The 20,477-nt window shown below is 56.7% G+C and overlaps 1 protein-coding gene across 1 annotated transcript in view; it reads left to right on the plus strand.

The window, feature by feature from the left end:
- The window catches only part of GRM4 (glutamate metabotropic receptor 4), a 107,192-nt gene that overhangs the window by 70,603 nt on the left and 16,112 nt on the right, over positions 1-20,477 (plus strand). The window contains exons 5-8 of the mRNA XM_044931201.2: positions 1,533-1,687; positions 3,772-3,912; positions 18,042-18,242; positions 18,425-18,561. Coding sequence (XP_044787136.1) covers positions 1,533-1,687; positions 3,772-3,912; positions 18,042-18,242; positions 18,425-18,561 — 634 coding nt within the window. The remainder of the gene's footprint in view (positions 1-1,532; positions 1,688-3,771; positions 3,913-18,041; positions 18,243-18,424; positions 18,562-20,477) is intronic.

Consider the following 20,477-nt stretch of genomic DNA (forward strand, 5'->3'; position numbering starts at 1 on the left):
GTTCCTTTCTGAGCCTCCCTTCAGTCAGTCCCCGGCCCTGCCCCCACGCCCATGTCAACGCCCAGCACTACTCGGGGCTCCCAGCCCATCCAGGGACACACCCCACTCGCGGCCTCCTGAGCGGCTCTGACGGACTCACACGTGGGGAGGGGAGACAAGGGTGCCAGGCCAAGGGTCCCAGACAAGGGTCACCTGGGGGGGGGGCAGGGGAAGGGCCTTAGACTGACCCCCTGAGCAGCTGGGCGGGGTATGTGGGAAGAGGGGCGCCTTGCTGGAAATCCACATGCGTTTTCAGAAGCAAACAGAGGTAAAAATAAACCCAGGTGACTTTGCAGAGATGGAGCCTTGGGAGCTCTGGTCATCTCTGGCTGGCCGGATACAGGTGGTATTAATAGGGCTGCGGTGTGGGTTCTGAGAGCAGCCTCGCCTACAATTAGGGGACTCTGCAGGGGCTGCAGCAGCCTTGGTGAGGAGGGCAGGTGTGGGCCCTGGGGTGAGGAAACACGTTCCTCCCTGACAGCCCGAGGCTTGCTGCCCCAGCTGGCCGCCTCCTGCACAGGTCCGGCAGTCGCCCCAAGCCCCGCGGTCTGTCCTGGCCTCGTCCATGGGACGGGCTGGCCAGTTTCTAGTATCCTGGCTTCTCACTTGCTGTGTGATCTTGGGCAAGCTGCTTGCCTCCTCTCTGCTCCCGTCTGTCCCCATGGGATGAGATACATGGCGGGGAATTCTGCCCAGTCCTTCCTGTTTTTCTCCATCTAGAAGCTGTCTCTGAGGGGCCACTTAGTTCAAGCATCCATTAGCACTGACTGAGCGCCGTTGTGGGCTGGACCCTGCGCAGGGCTCCAGGGCCCCTGACTTGACTAGGACCACTGTCACTGTGGCCTGGGTGGCGGTGGGGAGCCCCTGGCTACCTGCACCCTTTCATCCATCTGCGAGGGCAGTGGGAGCGGTTCTTTGAAGCACCTGGACTTCTGGCACAGAAGGAGGTGGGGTGCAGAGGGGGACAGGTGTTGGGGTGTGTGTGTGTGTGTGTGTGTGTGTGTGACAGTGGATATAAATGTGACAAAGGGCCAGGGGGTGTGGGTCTGGGAGCCTCAGAGGACAGAGCTGAGGCAGATGTGTTTCTGGGGACCTGAGTCAGACATGGGGCAGGTCCAACCAGAGGGAAACAGGCATGGTCTTGGCGGGGACAGAGGTAGCTCCAGGGGTAGGAATGGGTCTGGGAGACCACGCTGGGCCAGAAGGCAGCTGTGGGCCCAGGGCACAGGCAGGTATAGGGATGCAGTGTGGGTGAAGGGCAGCCGTGGGCCTGTAGGCAGGTGTGGATCAGGGCAACAGGGACCCGGGGGCCTGGGAGTCCAGGCGTGGGTGCTGGGGTGGCTGTGGGCCCCAGGCTCCTATGGGTCAGGACGGGGGATCCAGGCACAGGCTGCGAGGGGGACAGGAATGAGCCCGGGGGAAGGGCAGGTGTGGCCAGGGCGGGGAGCCTGTGGGCAGACACGGCTGGGCTGGGCTGGTGCGTGTCCCCACAGGCGTGTGCTGGAGGCGGCACGGAAGGCCAACCAGACTGGCCACTTCTTCTGGATGGGCTCGGACAGCTGGGGCTCCAAGATCGCCCCTGTGCTGCACCTGGAGGAGGTGGCCGAGGGCGCCGTCACCATCCTCCCCAAGAGGATGTCCGTGCGAGGTAGGCCTGGCAGCCACAACGGCGCGCCCACCACCCACCCCCCGCTCCGTGCACCCCACTCTCAGCGTCACCCTGACGGGTCCTTCTTATCGTCCCCCCCCACTGTCCCTCTCCAGCTCCTCGTCTTCCTGCGCCCTCTCTTCTTCCTTGGCTCCCAGCTTCTTTGTGCTAGGGTTCTGGGCTGGGAGGCCTTCCTGGCCACACTCGTCCCAGTGGGGTTAGAAGCCACGCTCAGGGTCCTTCTTTCTCCTGTCTCAGATATTCGTGGGTGTTGGGGGTGGTGGCAAGTACAGGAGACTCATTTATCAAGACTTCTCCTTCACCCCCATATACTCTCATCCCTTCTCCCATCTGGGACAGAAGAAGTGAGACCCCTGCCCCACTGGGAGTGTGTCCTCTGCTAGAAGAGCCCTGGGAGCTGCCAGCAGGCTGCCATGATGGGGTAGGGACCTCCCTGCAGAGACCTGCTGGGCCCTGGGTGGGCCCTTACTCCTGGGACAGAACTCAGTTGCCCTGGGCAGGAACAGATTGCTCTGGCTGGAGCCTTGCTGTGAGTGAGATGCGAAGTTCCTATTAAAGGTCCAGTTTGGCAGGGACCTCACTGTCTTCCCCACAGTGGCGGCAGGCTCCCAGGGGCTCTTCCCCTGCTCTCACTGAGGTCAACAGACATCAGCATTGATGGAGTTGGGAAGCCTGCAGACATCTACCTCCACCAAACTTTCCAAGAGACCGAGGTCTGAGTAGGGGAGGGACATGACCATGTCCTCTATTCACCCCGAGGCAGAAGGAACACAGGTGCCAGGAGTTTCCACACTGCCCCTCTCAGCTTCAAGCCATAATAAACACAAAAAACCAAAAACTATGGCTCTTGGTACCCACAAATGCCAGGCCCCATACAGACATCTCATTTAGTCTTTCCAGCAACCCCACATTTAGTAAGTGAATACATTAAGGCTCAGAGAGATTAAGTGCCATTTGATGGCAGTAAGTCACACATACTTGCTATTAAGTGGCAGAACTAGAATCTGAACCCAGGACTTGCCATACAAAGCCCTTTTCTCTCTGGGGCACCAGAGAAACCACGAAAGCAGTGGTTCTCAGCAGGGGGTGATTTTGATCCCCAGGGACATTTGGCACTGTTTGGAGACATTTTTAGTTGTCATGATCAGGGAGTGGTGCTTCTAGTGGGTGGAGGCCAGGGATGCCGCTCAACATCCTGCAATGCCCAGGACAGCCTCCGCCCGCCATCGGCCCCCCGCTGCCAGCAAAGAGTGAACTGGCCCAGCATCACTAGTGTCCAGGTTGAGAAAGTCAGCGTTCCACCAGTGCCAGCGCCTCCCTGACAGCTCCAGCGGTCACTGAGCCTCCACTGGGCCCTGCCACCAGCAGGAACTCGTTGCTGGGTGAACTTTTAGGCTTTCGGGTCTGTTCCCAGCAGCTTGGTCAACTGTGGGTCAGAAGGCAGTTGGGGGAGAGAAGGCCTTATTCACCCACCAGCCTGCCAGCCTGGGTCCGGGTTTTCTGGGCTTAGAGCAGAGTTGATAAGTCCTCTGGAGCATTCGGAGAAGGAGACTGCCTCAGTGAGCCATGGGGAAGTTCTGGACTGGAAGGAGGACGATTCAGGCTCCTGTCTTGCTGTGTGACCTGGGCCAGTCCCTACACTCTCTGGTTCCTTCTCCTCTTCAGAACCAGAGAGCTCACGTATTCCCAGGACTGGGCGCCGACCCCCCGCCCGCACCAGCCTCTCTGCTCTCATCCCAGGACCTCCAGGTGATTCCTTCTCCAGGAAGTCCCATATTAGCATTTCGGTAGTTAAGAACCAGCGCAAACACCCTCATCCTGTACTTCTTCCATAAAGGCAGCCGTTGTTTGATGACACAGGCTCCCCCTGGAACTCAACCCAGCTCTTTTCACCAGGAAGGAAATGAAACGTCTCACGTTTCCCCCTGGGTCCTGGATCAGAGGGTGCGCTCTTCCTACCCTCCTCATCCGCCCGAGCCTCGTCTAAGCGGCGGGAAGAGCGGAAGGGCTGGGGGCGGGTGGAAAGAGGGGCGCCGGGTCCTGACATCCTGGTTCCCCGCCAGGCTTCGACCGCTACTTCTCCAGCCGCACGCTGGACAACAACCGGCGCAACATATGGTTTGCCGAGTTCTGGGAGGACAACTTCCACTGCAAGCTCAGCCGCCATGCGCTCAAGAAGGGCAGCCACGTCAAGAAGTGCACCAGTGAGCTCGCGCGGGGGGCGGGGCCAGGAGGCGGCGGTGCAAGGGGCGGGGGCCGGGAGCACGGGGTCGGGAGGAGCCAAGAGAGGCGGGACCAGGAGGGGCGGGGCCGGGAGCGGGGGTGGGGCCAGGAGGGGCGGGTCCAGGACTGATTCCAGGTCCAGTGGGTGGGCTCTCTCAGGCCACCAGCCGTCGGTGACGCTGCTTATAGGGGAAGGGCCTCCTGGATCTGGGCAAAACCGCCCTCTGGCTGACCACCTTGGGCTTCATCCGGACGTCCATATGGCGAGCCCACAGAACTGACTGACCCCAGCTGCCCCATGCACCCTGCCACTCACTGGTCTGAGCGTCTCTAACTCCTTGAGGGTCCCGCAGTCACTCTACAGACATCAGTTTGACTCCCAGAGCTTGGCCCTTTTCTAAGCATGTTGGATGTAGCAGGGAATGAAAGCCAAAAAGCTCTTGGCGTTTTTATTCTAATGGGGAGACAGACAATAAACAAGATAAAAAAAGTAAACTGTAGACTATGTCAGAAGGAAAATGTGCAGTAGAAACAAAATAGATAAGAGTCTGGCTTCCCTGCAAGGCAGCGTTTCAGCAGAGCCCTGAAACGGGCAGGGAATGAGCCGTGGGAGGATGGGACGACGGGCCTCTCACAGATTGGAAACAGACTCAGAGAAGGTAAGTAAAGGGACCTGAGTTCCCACAGATGGAAGGCAGTAGAGCAAGATGTGGACCCAGAACTGAGCTCTCAATCCTCGGCCCGCTACTGTGGCTGCCTTGGCGTGTCCACATGGATATGGTTGGATGTGGGTCCTTGTGAGTTCTTGGTCTGCGTAACTCTGCAGCAGGACCTGGAGTCAGGGACCTTGGGAGGGCTCTGGGTAGCCCTCAACCTGAGCCAGCTGTGCCCTCTCGGGGCCTTGACTTTCTCATCTGAAAGCCAGCCCAGAGGGTGTCTGGGGATGCAGGTGAGAAGGCTGATGGGAGGCACGTCGTAAGATGGTGGCTCTCAAGCCTGGCTGTGCCTCAGCATCGCCTGGACCTTTTAATACTCTCCCAGGTCAGAATGGCCATCATCAAAGGTCTACAGACAGTAAAGGCTGGAGAGGCTGTGGAGAAAAGCGAACTCTCTTGCACTGCTGGTGGGAATGTAAATTGATACAGCCACTATGGAGAATAGTATGGAGATTCCTTAAAAGAAAAAAAAAAACTAGGAATAAAACTACTATATGACGCAGCAATCCCCCTACTGGGCATATACCCTGAGAAAACCACAATTCAAAAAGACGCATATAGCCCAGTGTTCATTGCGGTGCTATTTACAATAGTCAGAACATAGAAGCAACCTGGATGTCCATCAACAGATGAATGGATAAAGAAGTTATGGTTCATATATACAGTGGAATATTACTCAGCCATAAAAAGAACAAATTTGAGTCAGTTCTAGTGAGATGGATGAACCTAGAGCATGTTATACGGAGTAAAGTGAGTCAGAAAAACAAATATCATACATTAACACATGTATATGGAATGTAGAAGAATGGTACTGATGAACCTGTTTGTAGGGCAGGAATAGAGATGCAGACATGGAGAAAGGACTTGTGGACACAGCAGGGGAAGGAGAGGGTGGGACGAATTGAGAGAGAAGCATTGAAACATATACATTATCACATGTGAAATAGACAGCTAGTGGCAAGTTGTGTCTAACACAGGGAGCTCAACCCAGTGCTCTGTGACAACCTAGAGGGGTGGGGTGCAGGGTGGGAGGGAGGTTCAAGAGGTAGGGGATGTATGTATACTTATGGCTGATTCACATTGTATGGCAGAAAGCAACACGACATTGTAAAGCAATTATCCTCCAATTAAAAAAAAAAAACAGACCTCTACCAGGGCCTCACCCCCAGACCCACAAAGCAGAACTTTGGGAATGGATTGTTTTTCAAGCTCTCCCAGTGTGTATTTAGGGCTGGGAATATTGGGCAAGAGCAGCTTTGTTCACATCCAGTCACTTGGGGTTCTTTTCAAATGCTGATGCTTGGCTACTAGCCCCAGACATTCTGATGGAATTGGTCCTGTGTGCCACCAGGGTATTGGGATTTTTAAAAAGGTGCCCCGGGTGGTTTACTGTGCAGCCAAGTATGGGAACCACTAGCTTGGAGGGAGAAGTGGGTGATAGGAGGGGGAATGGTGTGCGCCCCAGGTGAGGGGAAGGCTTGAGCAAAGCAGGAGAGCCTGCAGTGAACGTGGGGTGGCCAGGAAGGACCGAAGGACAGCATGTTCCAGCTGACCTGGATCCTTCCTGCTGCCTTGGAAGCCCCAGCAGGGACTGGTAAGGGTCCTTGTGTGGCCCCAGGCCAGGCACAGTGAACTCACCCATGTCTGGGTAATGTGAGGGGTGGGGGAGCTGTGGGGGAACATTTGTGGAAGCTGAGACCACCCTGGATGAGGGGAGGCAGCCCTGTCTTCCAGTGGCCCCGCCCAGGTTTGAGCTGAGCTGGTCCCTTGGAAGAACATCTTAGGCCAGGAGGGCCGGGGTGACACCCATGGACTATGGGCTTGGGACTCGGCACCTGTTAGTGCGTCAGGGGCTGGGTCTGACTCTGCTTCCTTCTGGCTCTGTGACCTGGGACAAGTAACCTGAGTCCTGGAGAGGGCAGGGAAGCCACCAACCCCTCTCAACAGGTTGTTGGGAGGATAGGTGATGTGTTTGAAGGGTATGAAGAAGCTGGCTGAAAAATGATGCATATGGTAAGTGCTCATAAAATGGTGATTGCTGGGGACTTCCCTGGCGGTCCAGTGGTTAGGACTCTGTGTTACCAATGCGGGGGGCGAGGATTTGGTCCCTGGTGTGGGAACTAAGACCCTCTATGCCTCAGGCAGAGCCAAAAAATCAATAAAATAGCCTACTTCCAAACTTTCTTTAAAAAAAATTCGTGGTAGTTGTTGATAGAGAGGAAAGGGGAAAGGTGGGATTTAGATGCAATTGGGTAATTTAACAGTTCAAGTCTGTCGTAAGGATTCTGTTAGCTGTAGGATTCCCAATGACAGAGGACAGCATCATATTGTTGCGCCCATTTTACAGAAGAGGACACTGAGGTGACTGGTGAACATTGCAGTAATAGAGAATGGGCAGAACTGGATTGGTACCCAGGCGGTTTGGCTCTCCCGCCTGCCTGTCCTGCCACCTTCCCGTCCATGGTCCAAGCCCCTCTTCTTGCTGGCCCTCAGCCAGCCCTGTGTTCTCCACCTGCCTCACTCTCTCTCCAAGCCTAGCTTCCCACTCACTCTCCCAGGATGCTGACTGTCCACGCTGGTGGCGTTGGGTGGGTCTACTCTGGTCCCCTCGATGCTAACAGTTTGGATACTTGGCCTCTGCCTGTCAGTCCCACGGGCCCTGCTGCCCTGCCCACGATCTCACTGGGAGCTCCTGTGTTCCCCTGCCCTGTGCTCTGCCAAATCCATGCCTTCCTGCCCCAGGACGAGAACAGGCCTGGTGACCTTCCGAGAGGGTGGGAAGGACCATCTCATGCTGGGGTCTTACACTTGGGAAGATCTGATTCATCCTTCAGAATCTGAAGGTGTTAAATTGAATTCCCCTCCAGACTAGGATTTGACGGCCAGTTGTTCTTTGGGAGAGGATCCCAGGAAACTTTGGTTGCAGAGGTAAGGTGGCCATCAAGGGTGTAATACCAAGCAGGTCACCCCGCGAACAGCTGGAGCTTTACTCCCCTGGGGTCTCTGGGGACAGAATGAAGCATGCCTGCCAGTCATCCCACTGGAGGTGGGAGGGAGCCGGGGTGTGTGTATACCAACTCTCATCAATCTTTTTTAAAAAACTGATCAATTTTAAATTGTTTCTTGGCTGCACCATGTGACTTGTGGGCTCTTAGTTCCCCAGCCAGGGATTGAACCTGGGCCCTGCCAAGTCCTAACCACTGGACCTGCCAGGGCATTCCCTCCTGCAATCATTTAAAAAAATTGATTATTTAATATTTTTTTGGCTCCACTGTGTGGCTTGTGAGATCTTAATACTCCAACCAGGGATTGAACCTGGGGCCCAGCAAAGACAGTGCTGAGTCCTGACCTGGCAGGGGAGCCCCTCCTGTCAGGCGTTGCTGGCTCTCCCTGGAGGATGTTAACCCTTCAATGCCGTGTCCAAATGGCAAAGAGGGCTTCTGTGGCCAGAGAGCCTCAGAAGAGCAGCAGATACTGGCAGTCTTTTGGCAGATATTGGGCTGTCTGTGTGTTAGACGCTTAGTCGTGTCCAACTCCTTGCGACCCCATGGACTGTAGCCCGCCAGGCTCCTCTAGTCCATGGGGATTCTCCAGGCAAGAATACTGGAGTGGGTTGCTATTTCCTTCTCCAGGAGATTGGGCTGATGTGTCTCAAAATGGCAAGGGGTCGTGGGCACCCGTTCTTTCTCAAATGCACAGCTGTGAGAGTCCCCCTTAGCGGGGTGTGAATCCTGGTGCTACCACTTTCCTAGCTGTGTGACCTTGGGCAGGTCATCTCTTGAGGCCTCAGTTTCCTCATCTGTAAAATGGGAATCATACTACCCACTCCCATCCCTTGATCCCCATCCTGAGCAGAGCTGCCTTGCTCACGGTTTCCTGGGGAAGGAGGGGGGAAGTTGTCTGCAGGAAGCACAGGAAGGTGGCCTGCGGCCTGCCCCCTACCTGAGCGAGACAGGGGTCATTGAGCGGGCGTCTTGGCAGCTGTCAAGGCCTGTGGGAGGGCAGCGCCTGCTTCCCTCCTCTTCTCCTGGCCCCTCCCTGGGAGCCTGCAGAACAGGGTTTGGGGATTAAAGCTGTAAACAAGGCAGATGTGGCATCTGTCTTCTTGACAGCTCTGCCAGCCAGGTGATGGCTGAGCGGAGGAAGGTCTGGTTTATGAGGAGATAGGAGAATTTACTGCCTGCTGCTCCTAGGGGCTGGGAGCTTTGAGAGGGAGGGCGGCTGTGTGGCTGCTGGGGATGTGTGGGGAGGTGCCAATCACCCAGCCTGTGTTAGCAGCAGTAACAATAGTAACAGCTGATATTTGTATAGCGTGTATTACATGTCAATTTCTGCTCTGATATTTTGCATTTACTCTCCACAGCAACCCATTTTACAGATGAGGAAAGTGAAAGTGTAGCCGCTCAGTCGTGTCCGCCTCTGTGACCCCATGGACTATAGCCCTCCAGGGTCCTCTTCCATGGAATTCTCTAGGCAAGAATACTGGAGTGGATTGCCATTCCCTTCTCCAGGGGATCTTTCCAACCCAGCTGTCGAACCTGGGCCTCCCACATCGCAGACAGATTCTTCACCATTTGAGCCCCAGTGGAAGCAAAGGAAAACTGAGGTGCAGAGAGGCTAAAGATTTTCCCAAGATCATTCAGGAGTAAATAGCAGAGCTGGGATTTGAACCCTGGCCATCTGGCTCCAGGGATGTCCTGCCTCAAGCCAGCTGATGTCCCATCCCCAGGGCCCTCCTGGTTCTTGCAGCCTGGCTTTAACAGTTTTTTTCACCTCTACACTCCTAAGGAAACTGGGGAGAGGAAGGAAGACCCACATTTGGGATTACCTACTATGCGCCAGGCTGTGCCATGCATTAGGGGAGCTCACGTTTGCTCAAGCCATCAGCCATGTGGTGGCCAGAGGGGTCCTGAGCCCTTCCCCTCTGTGCTGTTGCTCACTTGTTCAACTGGAATTTTCTCAGGCTGACTGTGCCCCCAGCCCTGTGCTGGGCTCTGGACGGGAACAGACCTGCCCCATGGAGCTCCCCCTGCCGGTGGGAGACTGTGTGGCCTCGCGGACGGTGTACACGATGGTGCGGTCCCAGTGGTCAGAGCCGAGGGCCTCTGGAGGCTTAATCCTGAGACAGGAGAAGACAGATCCAGGAGGCCTCCTCCTGGAGAGAAACTGAGAGTGCTGGGAGACCAGGGATGTGGCATTTTTAAATCAGGAGGCCCAAAGTCCTCACCGAGAAAGTCACTGGGAAAGAACTTGCCAGGCAGAAAGTACAGCATGTGCAAAGGCCTTGAGGTAGGCTCAGGCCTGGCAGATTGAGGCAGCAGTGAGGAGGCCCACATGGCTAAAACAGAGGGCAACAGGTAGCAGCTGAGGTCCAAGGTACGGTTGGCTAACACAGTGTGTGTGTGGGGCCTGGTTGGCCATTAGTAAGGTTTTAGTCATTATTAACACAGAATGAGACAAAGCCATGGCAGGGTTTGAAAAAGGATTAGTGTGATAAGATTTATGTAATAGTGGGCTCATTCTGGCTGCCTTCTGGAGCAGAGCCAGAGACAAGTTTGGGGCTGTAGGCTGGGGTAGGAGGTGATGGGAACCTGGAGCAGGTGGTGGTCGTGGAGATGGTGAGGAGTCTGATTCTTTATCAATTTTGCAGTGTGGCTGCAGAGTTTGCTAAAGGATTTGAGGTGAGAGAAAGATGACAGAAAATCAAGGAGGACTCTGAGGTTCTTGGCTGTACTTTGAGATGAGTGGGGGGGAGCATGGAGAGTCAGGCTGAGTCATGGGGAGATTCCTTGGAGAGGTGGGTGCAAAACCCAGGCTGAAGTTGGTCAGGAGGAAAATGGAGGAGAGAAATTGATGATGAGTAAGTGAGTAAGGACCGCTCTTCTGAGAAGTTTTGTTGTAAACAGAGAGAGAGATGCTAGCTGGGGAAAAAGCGGGGTCAGGAGAGGGTTTTGTTTGTTTAAATGGGAGACATTAGAGCATATTTGTATGTTGCCAGCAAAGATCCAGCAGAGGAAAATCTAGAAGCTGCTGGTGGGAGAGGAAGCATGGCTGGGTGAGGGGGGAGAAGGGACATCCACGTGAGGGGCTGACTGTGAGTGTGGCCCCTAGCTCTTGGGCTGAGGGGGGGGATGTTGCAGTCTCAGAACCAGTAAGGGGAGAGAAGGGCCTTCCCTCGGAGCTGGCCTGTCCAGGTGCCAAGTGTGGACTCTGCTGCACATGTCACTCTATTCTAATGGTCCCTGGAGCTACCCTCATTTCAGACAAGCCAACTAAAGCCCAGAGATACTATTCAACTCAGCCCATAAGAGGCTGTATTGGGGTGGGGAGGGGAACAGTGTTTCAGGCTGCTCCCATCTGGCCGGACATCCACATCCTGTTTCTTGAATTTGGGTCAGTGGACATCTGGGGATACATTCTTTGTTTTGTTTGTTTGCTTTTCAAAAGTCATTTCTTTGGTGGTGCCGGGTCTTACATGTGGTAGGCGAGGTCCTTTAGTTACAGCGCGTGGGATCCAGTTCCCTGACCCGGGATGGAACCTGGGTCCCCTCCACTGGGAGCTCGGAGTCTTAACCACTGGACCAGCAGGGAAGACCCTGGGGATACATTCTTTGTTCTGTTTGTTTGTTTTTAAAAATATCACTTATTTGGCGGTGCCAGGTCTTAGCTGTGGCACGGGGGTCCTTTAGTTGCAGCATGTGGGTCTAGTTCCCTGACCCGGGATCGAACCTCCCTCCACTGGGAGCTCGGAGTCTTAACCACTGGACCACCAGGGAAGACCCTGGGGATACATTCTTTGTTCTGTTTGTTTGCTTTTTAAAAAATCACTTATTTGGCGGTGCCAGGTCTTAGCTGTGGCACGGGGGTCCTTTAGTTGCAGCATGTGGGTCTAGTTCCCTGACCCGGGATCGAACCTCCCTCCACTGGGAGCTCGGAGTCTTAACCACTGGACCACCAGGGAAGACCCTGGGGATGCATTCTTGAGGTCAGACTCTCAGGGACCCAGGAGTTCCTTGACGATTTCTGAACTTTGCCTTTTCATTCAATGGCCATCCAGAAGTGGTCTTTATGATTGTGAAGACAGCTTCTCTGCTCCTGTGATTATTTGCAGTTGGAAATCAATGTCACCGCCAGGATTTCAGCTTCTGATGTGTTTTCACCCTGGGATCTTCCTGGGACAGAACCACCTTCCCTCAGAAGGGGACTGGGGCTGGCTCAAGGTTGGGGAGCCCTGGGCTGTACCACCCATGAGAGCCCAAAAGGGAGCACCTGGGAGGGAGTCAGGAGCTCCCCTCTCCCCCTTCACCTCCCTGCCCCGAAGGTGCTGATCGTTAAGGGCCCATGAGGCACTGGGGCTAGCTCAGGGTTCCCCAGAATGAGAGCTGACACAGAGCTGAGGCCAAGTTTGGGAGAACAGACCTGGGGTAGAGGGGACCAGGCTGAGTTGTTTAGAGGTCCCCTAACCAGAAAGTCCCTTTGACAGCAAGGAGATCAAACCAGTCAATCTTAAGGGAGATCAACCTTGAATATTCACTGGAAGGACTGATGCTAGAACTGAAATTCCAGTATTTTGGTCATCTGATCCCAACAGACAACTCATTGGTAAAACCCCTGATGCTGGGAAAGATTGAGGGCAGAAGGAGAGGAGGTTGTCGGGATGAGATGGCTGGACAGCATCAGTGATGCAATGAACATGAACTTGGGCAAACTCTGGGAGATGGTGAGGGACAGGGAGGCCTTGCGTGCTGCAGTCCATGGGGTTGCAAAGAGTTGGACACGATTGGGCGACTGAACAACAGCACCAACCAGGAAAGCAGGTGGCTTGATGGAGGTTGAAAAAGGGGAGGGGCTGGCAGACACGGTGGGGTGGGTGGGGCTGAAGAACAAGGGTGCCGCAGATGAGGAGGGGGAGCCTGCTATGTGACTTGGCGGTGCCGAGCAGGCCCAGGTGATGGAGCAGGACATGGGGGTAGGACTTGGGGACCCTAAGAAAAACCTGCGTGTTCCAGGGGGGTGGCTCAACCACAGGTGGGGTCAGGAAAAGGGGGAGTGGCCAGAAAGGACAGGTGTCAGCTTCCTCCCCTACCCCTGTATCAGTGGACAAGCTGACCTGGGCCCTGTCTGTGGGGTGGGCACCCCACGCTCATCTCGTGAGGAGGGCGGGGAGAGTCAGCATATGCCAGGCTGCATGCAGAGGGGCAGCCGGGCTGGGTGGAGGCCTCGGGCAGTGGGGAGTTATCCCTTGGGGGAGTGTTAGGGAGGAGAGGAAAAGGGAAGCTTAGAGAAGAGTAGGTACATGGTATGATGTTGTGTGTCTTATTGATACATCTGTGCCTCCTTGAATCCTATCAGCGGCCCCACAAAGTAAGCATGATTACCCTGGATTCTCATCTAGCGGTGTAAGTGTTGCTTAGCCTGGTCAGAGGGCTGGTCCAGGGCAGAGCCACGCACCAGCTCTCCTTAGGGGGATCCTGGGATCCTCCTATCCTGCTCCCTGGAAGTTTGCCTGACAGATGAAAACCGGTGTGGATGTTGGCCTGTCTGTACATAGATGCCAGTGTACAGATCTGTAGATATGTGCAGTATGTCCACACACCTATGTCAGTTACCCATGTGGACTTGAACCTGGGGCTGCGGACCCTGAGGTGTCCCCCTGGAGGCCCCCCAGCACCACTTTGCCAGTGGGATGAACACCCCGGGAGCAGCCTCTGGCCTTCAGCCGGCAGGGGTGGGGCTGTGTGTTCCCTCAGATGGGCCGCCCTGAGGACTAGGCCCCACCATTCTCTGGAGCCCCCGTGGGCGAGCCTCACACCTGGCGTTGGTGCCTTCCCTTCACGCCCTCGTCTCACTTCCTTACCGCTGACTTGTGCTTTCAGCATCACCTCCAGATAAAATGCCTGTGCTCACATCCTTGTCAGGACCTGTTTGTGGGGCTTCTCCGCCAGCAGTGAATCTGAATAACCACATGTGTGTAGAGGTGCTGTGCTAATCGTGTAGCTGTGGCTGTAGAGCATGTGTGTATGTGGCCACTTCTGTTTCCGTACGTTTGGACGTGGATGTGTGTATAGAGATGTGTATAAATGCAGGCACGTTTGTGTTGTGACTCTACGTGTGCAGATGTGAAAATGTGTGAGTGTATATGTGGTTGATTTGCCATACCTGTGAGAAAGTGTGTGTGTGTGTGTGTTTGTGTGTGTGTACACGTGAGCCTAGACCTTAGGAGGAATGTGGCTGGGTGGGGTGAGTTTCGAGGAAGTGAGGGGGGAGACCGGGAGGAGCTATGGTTATTTCAACCTTGAAAACTCATTTCAATTACAATTTACAACCTGCAGACAAAGGCTGCAGTCGCCGTAGTAACCGCAGCTGTGGGGGTTTTGACGCGGGGAAAATCCTTTCGCTGACGGTTCTGGGGCTGGCTGTCACCCGTGGCCGAGCCAAACGCCTCTCTGGCTCACTGTGCCTCGGGACACAATTAGGACATCTTCAGTCTGTCGCTGCTGCCATTGCTGCCATGTGTCCGGAATTGATCTCCAGGAGCTCTCGGAAATCTGTGTCTTGCTTCCTCCCAGAACTGCGATTCCCACACCTTGGCCTGGGGGTCCCTCCCTCCCCCCGACAAGAGGGGGTTCTCTGACCCCAGCTTCCCTCCACAGCCCCCTGCCTCCTCTAGCCCTGCAGATAGGGATGCTTGGCTCCTGCTTAGGCCTGGTCAGATGCCCCAGAGAAGGGGAAGGAGGCAAATCAGGATGGATGGAGGGAGAAGAAGGAGGGGACAGTTCAGGGTGGCAGACACTCTTTGGGAGCCAGAGAGATCTAGGTTCAAATCCCAGCCACTCACCGGCCAGGCCAGTCCCGAGGTGTGTAGGAACACCTGCCGGTGGTCAGGATTACCGCAAGCCTCGGTATTGCCCTCGACTACCTGCGACCCTCCTCTTCTGTGAGGGTGGCCGGTCTGGCTCAGAACAAAGGAAGCATTGACCACACTGCAGGGTTATTTGCTGGAGTCAAGGGTGTACAGAGAGCCTCATTGGTTACGGGTGCAGCTTCCAACATTCAGGACAGCGCGTCTTGACCTTGTTTAACTTGTGTTTGTGACCCCTGCTCCCTCCCCCAAAGGGAGCACACTTAGGGTCCGTCATTGTTGCTTCTTGTGGGGCTTAGGGGAGGAGCCTTGTGTGTATGAGACGGAGTGTGTGTAGGGGGCAGACTCAAGGCCTGCCACTCCCTTACAAATAGAGACCCTTTGCAGGGCGCCTCACTGCCCTGTTATCTCATTTGTCATTGGGGGCAGACTTGAGACAAAAGTCAACCATGTGAAAGTGTGTTGGGGAATCTCCAGAAATCGACGGCTGGCCCTGTGGCAACTCTGGGGGTGGGGGGGTGGATCCCGAGGGGCTGTGCTCCAGGGCCGCTGACAGCCCACAGGACCCCGGAGCCAGGCAGAGGTGGGCCCTTCTGGTGAGGGGCTCCCATGAGGTCATCTGCACTCCATGTGTGACCCCAGTTGAGATCATGTGGTCCCGGACCTGCATGGCCCAAGGATGCATGCTTCAGCTGGACCGCTAAGGGAAGCTGGAAGCGGAGAGGCAGAGGGCCGCTCTGCCAGAGGGCAGCTCCGCCAGGGTGCCTTACCCGGCATGTCCTTGGCCTGGGGAGATCCCTACCCGCTCTCTGCAGCGGCCACAGCTGCCCCCTCCATCCTGGTTAATAATTCAGTCTCTCATCCGTATGAAATGAGGGTGTGATGGGAGCTCTGGGGATGTGGAACGGCGGGATGCAGACAGAGGACAGGACCCAGGGGCTTGGGGTGAGGGAAGGGCCCGCAGCTGGGGCTTTCTGCACCACCCTATCCCAGCCTCTTCTGTCACCCTCTGGGAGCAAGATTGTCCCTTGAGCTTCTCTCCTGGCTACTGGAACCTGTGATCAGAAGCCTTGAACAAGAGGGCAGGCTGCTGAGGCCGGAGAACCTGCCTCTCCCGTCCATTCACCTGTTGTGCCGTGGCCGAGAGACAGCTTTGCCCGTTGGCACAGCTCTGCCTTCCCCGGAGCTCCGAGGAGGGCAGGGCTTAGACCCCTCTGTGCCCTCATGTTTAACGCGCTTCTGCAGCGCTTGGCAAGCACCGGGCCTCTCTATGACCTGTTGCGAACGTCGACCCGTTTATCCTCGTGGGGGCCCTATCCCGACCTATGAGCTGAGCACCATTGACATCCTCATCTTGCAGTCTAGGAGACTGAAGCCCACCAGGTGAGGTGGCAGGTCCAAGGTCATAGCTAGATGATGTGTTCGAGCTGGGGTTCCTGCCCAGACAGTCTGGTGCGAATGCGGTGCAGTGGGTAGCCAAGGGCTCAGCCTTGAGGACCACCCTGTCTCCAGCCCCAAGGCCATGCTGCAGAAGCTGTGGCATGTCTGGAGCCAGCAGTTCCCCCAGAGCCAACCGAGAGTCTGCCCCTAAACTGTCCAGTCTGGGTACTGGGGGCCTCTGATCTGTGACCCCGAGGTTAGGGTACTGGAGTCAGGTTCTGACCTTGGTCACAGTCTCTTGGTGGCCAAGATAGGAAGAGGAGATGTTCCATCAGCTCCATGGGAGCCCTGGGCAGCAGGGCTCAGTGACCATGAATTAGCTAAAAGTAGAGGAACTTAGGGGTGACCTGTGGATCCCTGAGGCCTCAACCTGGCTCCCAAGTGACACCCATTGAAGTCCCAGGCCCGTGGCCCCTTGGGGTGCCACTCACCCTGCTGGCCACTGGGGAATTACCTCTGTAAGATGTGGCCCTGGCCCTCTAGCAGGGAGGCATGGGTGTGTGTCTGTGTGTGTTTAAGGGTTAATTTCATCATCCTAGCGGTGAGGGAGGAGGCTGCCAGGCAGGCTCTGTGCAGGGCTGTGGGCTTGGGAGGGGAAGCTGGGGTCCCTGGCAGTCTGCCCATCCTCCCCCTTCCTCTCCTCTGCCGTCCCCCCGGTTCTCCACTTAGAGCTCCTGCCCCTCCCACTTCCCTGCCCTCCCTGCTGCAATCCGCCTCTTTCAGTCACTCAGGCATACAGGCGGGGGCCGGAGCACCTGGTCAAATCCAGCTCTGTGTGGTCCTGGGAAGCCAGGGACCTTTTCTGTGCCTCAGTGTTTTCATCTCTGTAGAAATGAATGGGGATCATTACCTCGTAGCATTGCTGTGATTATCTGATGACTTCCATACATAAAGAGCTTAAAACAGCACCTGACACAGAGTAGATGCTCCTTAGAAGTTAGCAGCTTGTATTCTCCATCATCATTATGACCCAGGCCTGGGGCTCCTCCTCCTCCAGAAAGTCTTGCTGGCCTGCTCTAGCCCCGCAGCCTCTGGAGCCCAGCTTAGAAGCCCTCTTTTCTGAGCACTTAAGTACCATAATAATGTGGCTTGGTCAGCTCCTCTGTGCCACGGGTTTTCTGTAGCTCATCTCATATACAGCACTTCTGTGGGGCAAGATGATGATCTTTTTACTGACAGGACATCAAGACCTCAGGCAGCCAGAGAGTTTGTACAGGACCCAGAGCAGAGGGCTTGGGTGTGTCCAGCGCCCAGGGGGTGAGGACAGGAGGCCTGGCGCCCTAGGGAGCCACGGCTGTTTGCAGTGAGAAGGCGGTGCGGTGCGTTCCCCATTTTGCAAAGCTCATTCACCCTGGCTAAGGAAGGGGGTCACTGACAAGGGGGAGGGGTGGGTAGGGGGGTCACCGACAGGAGGAGGGGTGGGTTGGGGGGTCACTGACGGGGGAGGGGTGGGTTGGGGGGTCACTGACGGGGGAGGGGTGGGTTGGGGGGTCACTGACGGGGGAGGGGTGGGTAGGGGGGTCACCGACAGGAGGAGGGGTGGGTTGGGGGGTCACTGACGGGGGAGGGGTGGGTTGGGGGGCCACTGACGGGGGAGGGGTGGGTTGGGGGGCCACTGACGGGGGAGGGGTGGGCAGCAATGATGCTGACCCCTGATGTCTGGGGCATCTGGAGGCCACTGAGGGCATCGGGTGTCCTGAAGCCTGAGGGACCTGCAGCCAGCCCCTCACCCTCTCTGGGCCTCAATTTCCCCCCCACCCTGTACCCCGTGGTGGGGCAGCAGCCCCTGGCTGGTGGCCGCCCATGGCTGAGCTGCTGTAGGGCATCACTGCTCTCATCTACAGACGCAGTTTCTGCCCTGGTGACTTCCCAGCTCACACAGGGTCCAGCCGTACAGTCACGAGGGCAGTGGGCCCTCAGGACCATCCCCCAGGTGCCCCCACGAGACCATCCCCTGGGGTGATGAAGCTAGCCCTGGGCCCGGGTCCCGGAGACCCGGCTGTATCCCGGGGGGGCCGCTGTGGTTCCCGCTGTGCATCCGTGCGCGCTCATGGGCCTCGTGGGCACTCCCACCCTGAACGTTTCGTTGCAGACCGGGAGCGCATCGGGCAGGACTCGGCGTATGAGCAGGAGGGGAAGGTGCAGTTTGTGATCGACGCTGTGTACGCCATGGGCCATGCGCTGCACGCCATGCACCGAGACCTGTGTCCGGGCCGCGTGGGGCTCTGCCCACGCATGGACCCCGTGGATGGCACCCAGCTGCTCAAGTACATCCGCAATGTCAATTTCTCAGGTGGGGGCACCACCCAACCCTGGGGAAGGGGTCCCGGGGCTCCATGGGGTGGGAGTGGGGGAACTTCTTCGAATGCTTCCAGGGAGTAAACCCCCCCTGAGATGTTCCATGCAAAGGTGTTGCTGCCCAGGGCTCACGCTCCTCCCTGTCTCTGGGCTAAGACCCCCATCCCCCCCGCCCAGGCATTGCGGGGAACCCTGTGACTTTCAATGAGAATGGAGACGCACCTGGGCGCTATGACATCTACCAGTACCAGCTGCGTAACGGCTCTGCCGAGTACAAGGTCATCGGCTCCTGGACAGACCACCTGCACCTCCGGGTAAGTGCCCAGAGGGAGGGCAGGGTGGGGGGAGGAGAGGACACCTGGCCCCTGGAGGGGAGCCCTGATACCTGGGTTTGGTGCTGCCGAGTTGGGGCTTCCTTCCATCAGAGGGCCCTGAGCCCCCAAACTCCAGAACAGAAGAGCAGGGCAGCTGGGCTCCCGCCCTCCCTGCCCCTGTCCTTCCCGTCGCCTGGGCCCTCCTGCGTGCTCCCCTCACAGGGCAAGCCCTGCAGACAGATGAATTCACACTGGGGTGCGGGGGCTCAGAGTCTTGGGGGTGGGGGTGGGGATGGGGAGAAAGGTGAGGAGGGAGAGAGCTGTGTCTGGACAGAGAAGGATGAGAAGAGCACAGTCATGCAGTGGGGTTCTGCTGGCGGGTAGCTGTTTGAGAATGACTCCATCAGACCACATGGGAAGGCCATTATCTTTCTCAGTGGCATGAAGGGGCTTCTCCTGGGTCCCCAGCCATGCTGTTCCAGGTCATGGCTGTCCCAGGGACTTGGGATCTCCCTCCTGCCCTCAATGTCCCTGGCTACAAATAATGCCATGTTTTGGGGATAAAAGGGACCTGTGGTTGGTGCCTCGAGGTGGTGCCTGTGGACTGACTGGTCCCCTCTCTGGGTGGAGGGTGAGCCGCACGTGGGGTGGGCACAGCGTGACGTCCAGGTGGACCGGACAGGCTCAGCAGGCCCAGATCTGGGAGAGTCACGTCACGTCCCTGCCATCCGCTCCTGTAAGCATCTCTTTTGGTTGCAAGCCCTGGAGCTCTTCAGGGCACTCTCTGCCCATGATCTCATTTATCCCCAACAGTCTTCCAAATCAGAAGGAATATCTCAAAACCCAGCCCTAGGGAGGTTCCAAAGGCCACGCAGCGTGGCGGGGATAGAGCCCGTTCCTACAGTGATGCTCCTTGGGTTGCTGAGCAGAGACAGACGGACAGAACAGAGTGGGTGGGAACAGTGTGGGTGGGACCCCAGCCCAGATGGAGGCCTGTCTCGTTCAGATCCGGCATAGCGGGGAGGGGCAGGGCCTCCATTCACTGGCGGTGGCAGGCAGCTCATCCTTATGGAGCACCCGCTGTGACGGCTCCTGTTCTCATCAACTTACCTTACTGTGGGGATGCCAGCCCTGTGGGGTGGGCACTGTTATCACCCCATTCTGCAGGTATGGTAAGTGAAGGCAGGCCTGGGGGGTGGGAGTGATTCCTGGGTCCCCGCCCCAGGAATCCAAGCCCCTCCACCAGCATGGAGCTGGGAGGAGGGAGGCGGCGATGCAGGACTGGTCCTCAACCGCCACACCTTCCCCGTCCCTCCCGAGGGCTCTCGCTCCGGTGGCCAGACCTCACTGCTTCTTAGAGACTCTCACTGCAATTCATTGGCCCCACCTTGGGCCAGCCCTGGGCTGGGGGCTGCAGACAGCAGGGAAGTAACTCAAAGGCCCTGTCCTCCTGGGGCTGATGCTCTGGAGAAGCAGACAGAACTTCCAAGTAGAAGCCACCGTAAGTCACAGAGGGCTCTGGTGGCCTTGCATCTGCTGTCTTTGGATCAGGCGGGACAACAAAGGCTCAGTTAGGCTGAGGTGTTTGCTCAAGGGCACACAGCCAGCTAGCAACAGAACTGTGATCCCAACATTTGACCTCATTCACTGCTCTTTCCACTGGAGCCACAGTTTTCCAGAACACCTCCCATCCCCCTGGATCCCTGGGTCCCCCTGCAGCATCACAGGTCTGGTGCCCAGAGATTGTCCTGCCCCCTTGTTCCTGCAGGATGGTAGTTGGCCCTGGTCACTGCTGTGCTCGTTGGCTTTTAGGGGATGGTCATGCCCAGAGCCACAAGGCGAATTTCCTCCTTGAGATTTTTGTCCCCATCTACCATGAAGCCATCTTTGGATTCTCCACCCTGCCTACTCCAACC

Source organism: Bubalus bubalis, chromosome 2 (genome assembly GCF_019923935.1).
Source record: "Bubalus bubalis isolate 160015118507 breed Murrah chromosome 2, NDDB_SH_1, whole genome shotgun sequence".
NCBI classification, from domain to species: domain Eukaryota; kingdom Metazoa; phylum Chordata; class Mammalia; order Artiodactyla; family Bovidae; genus Bubalus; species Bubalus bubalis.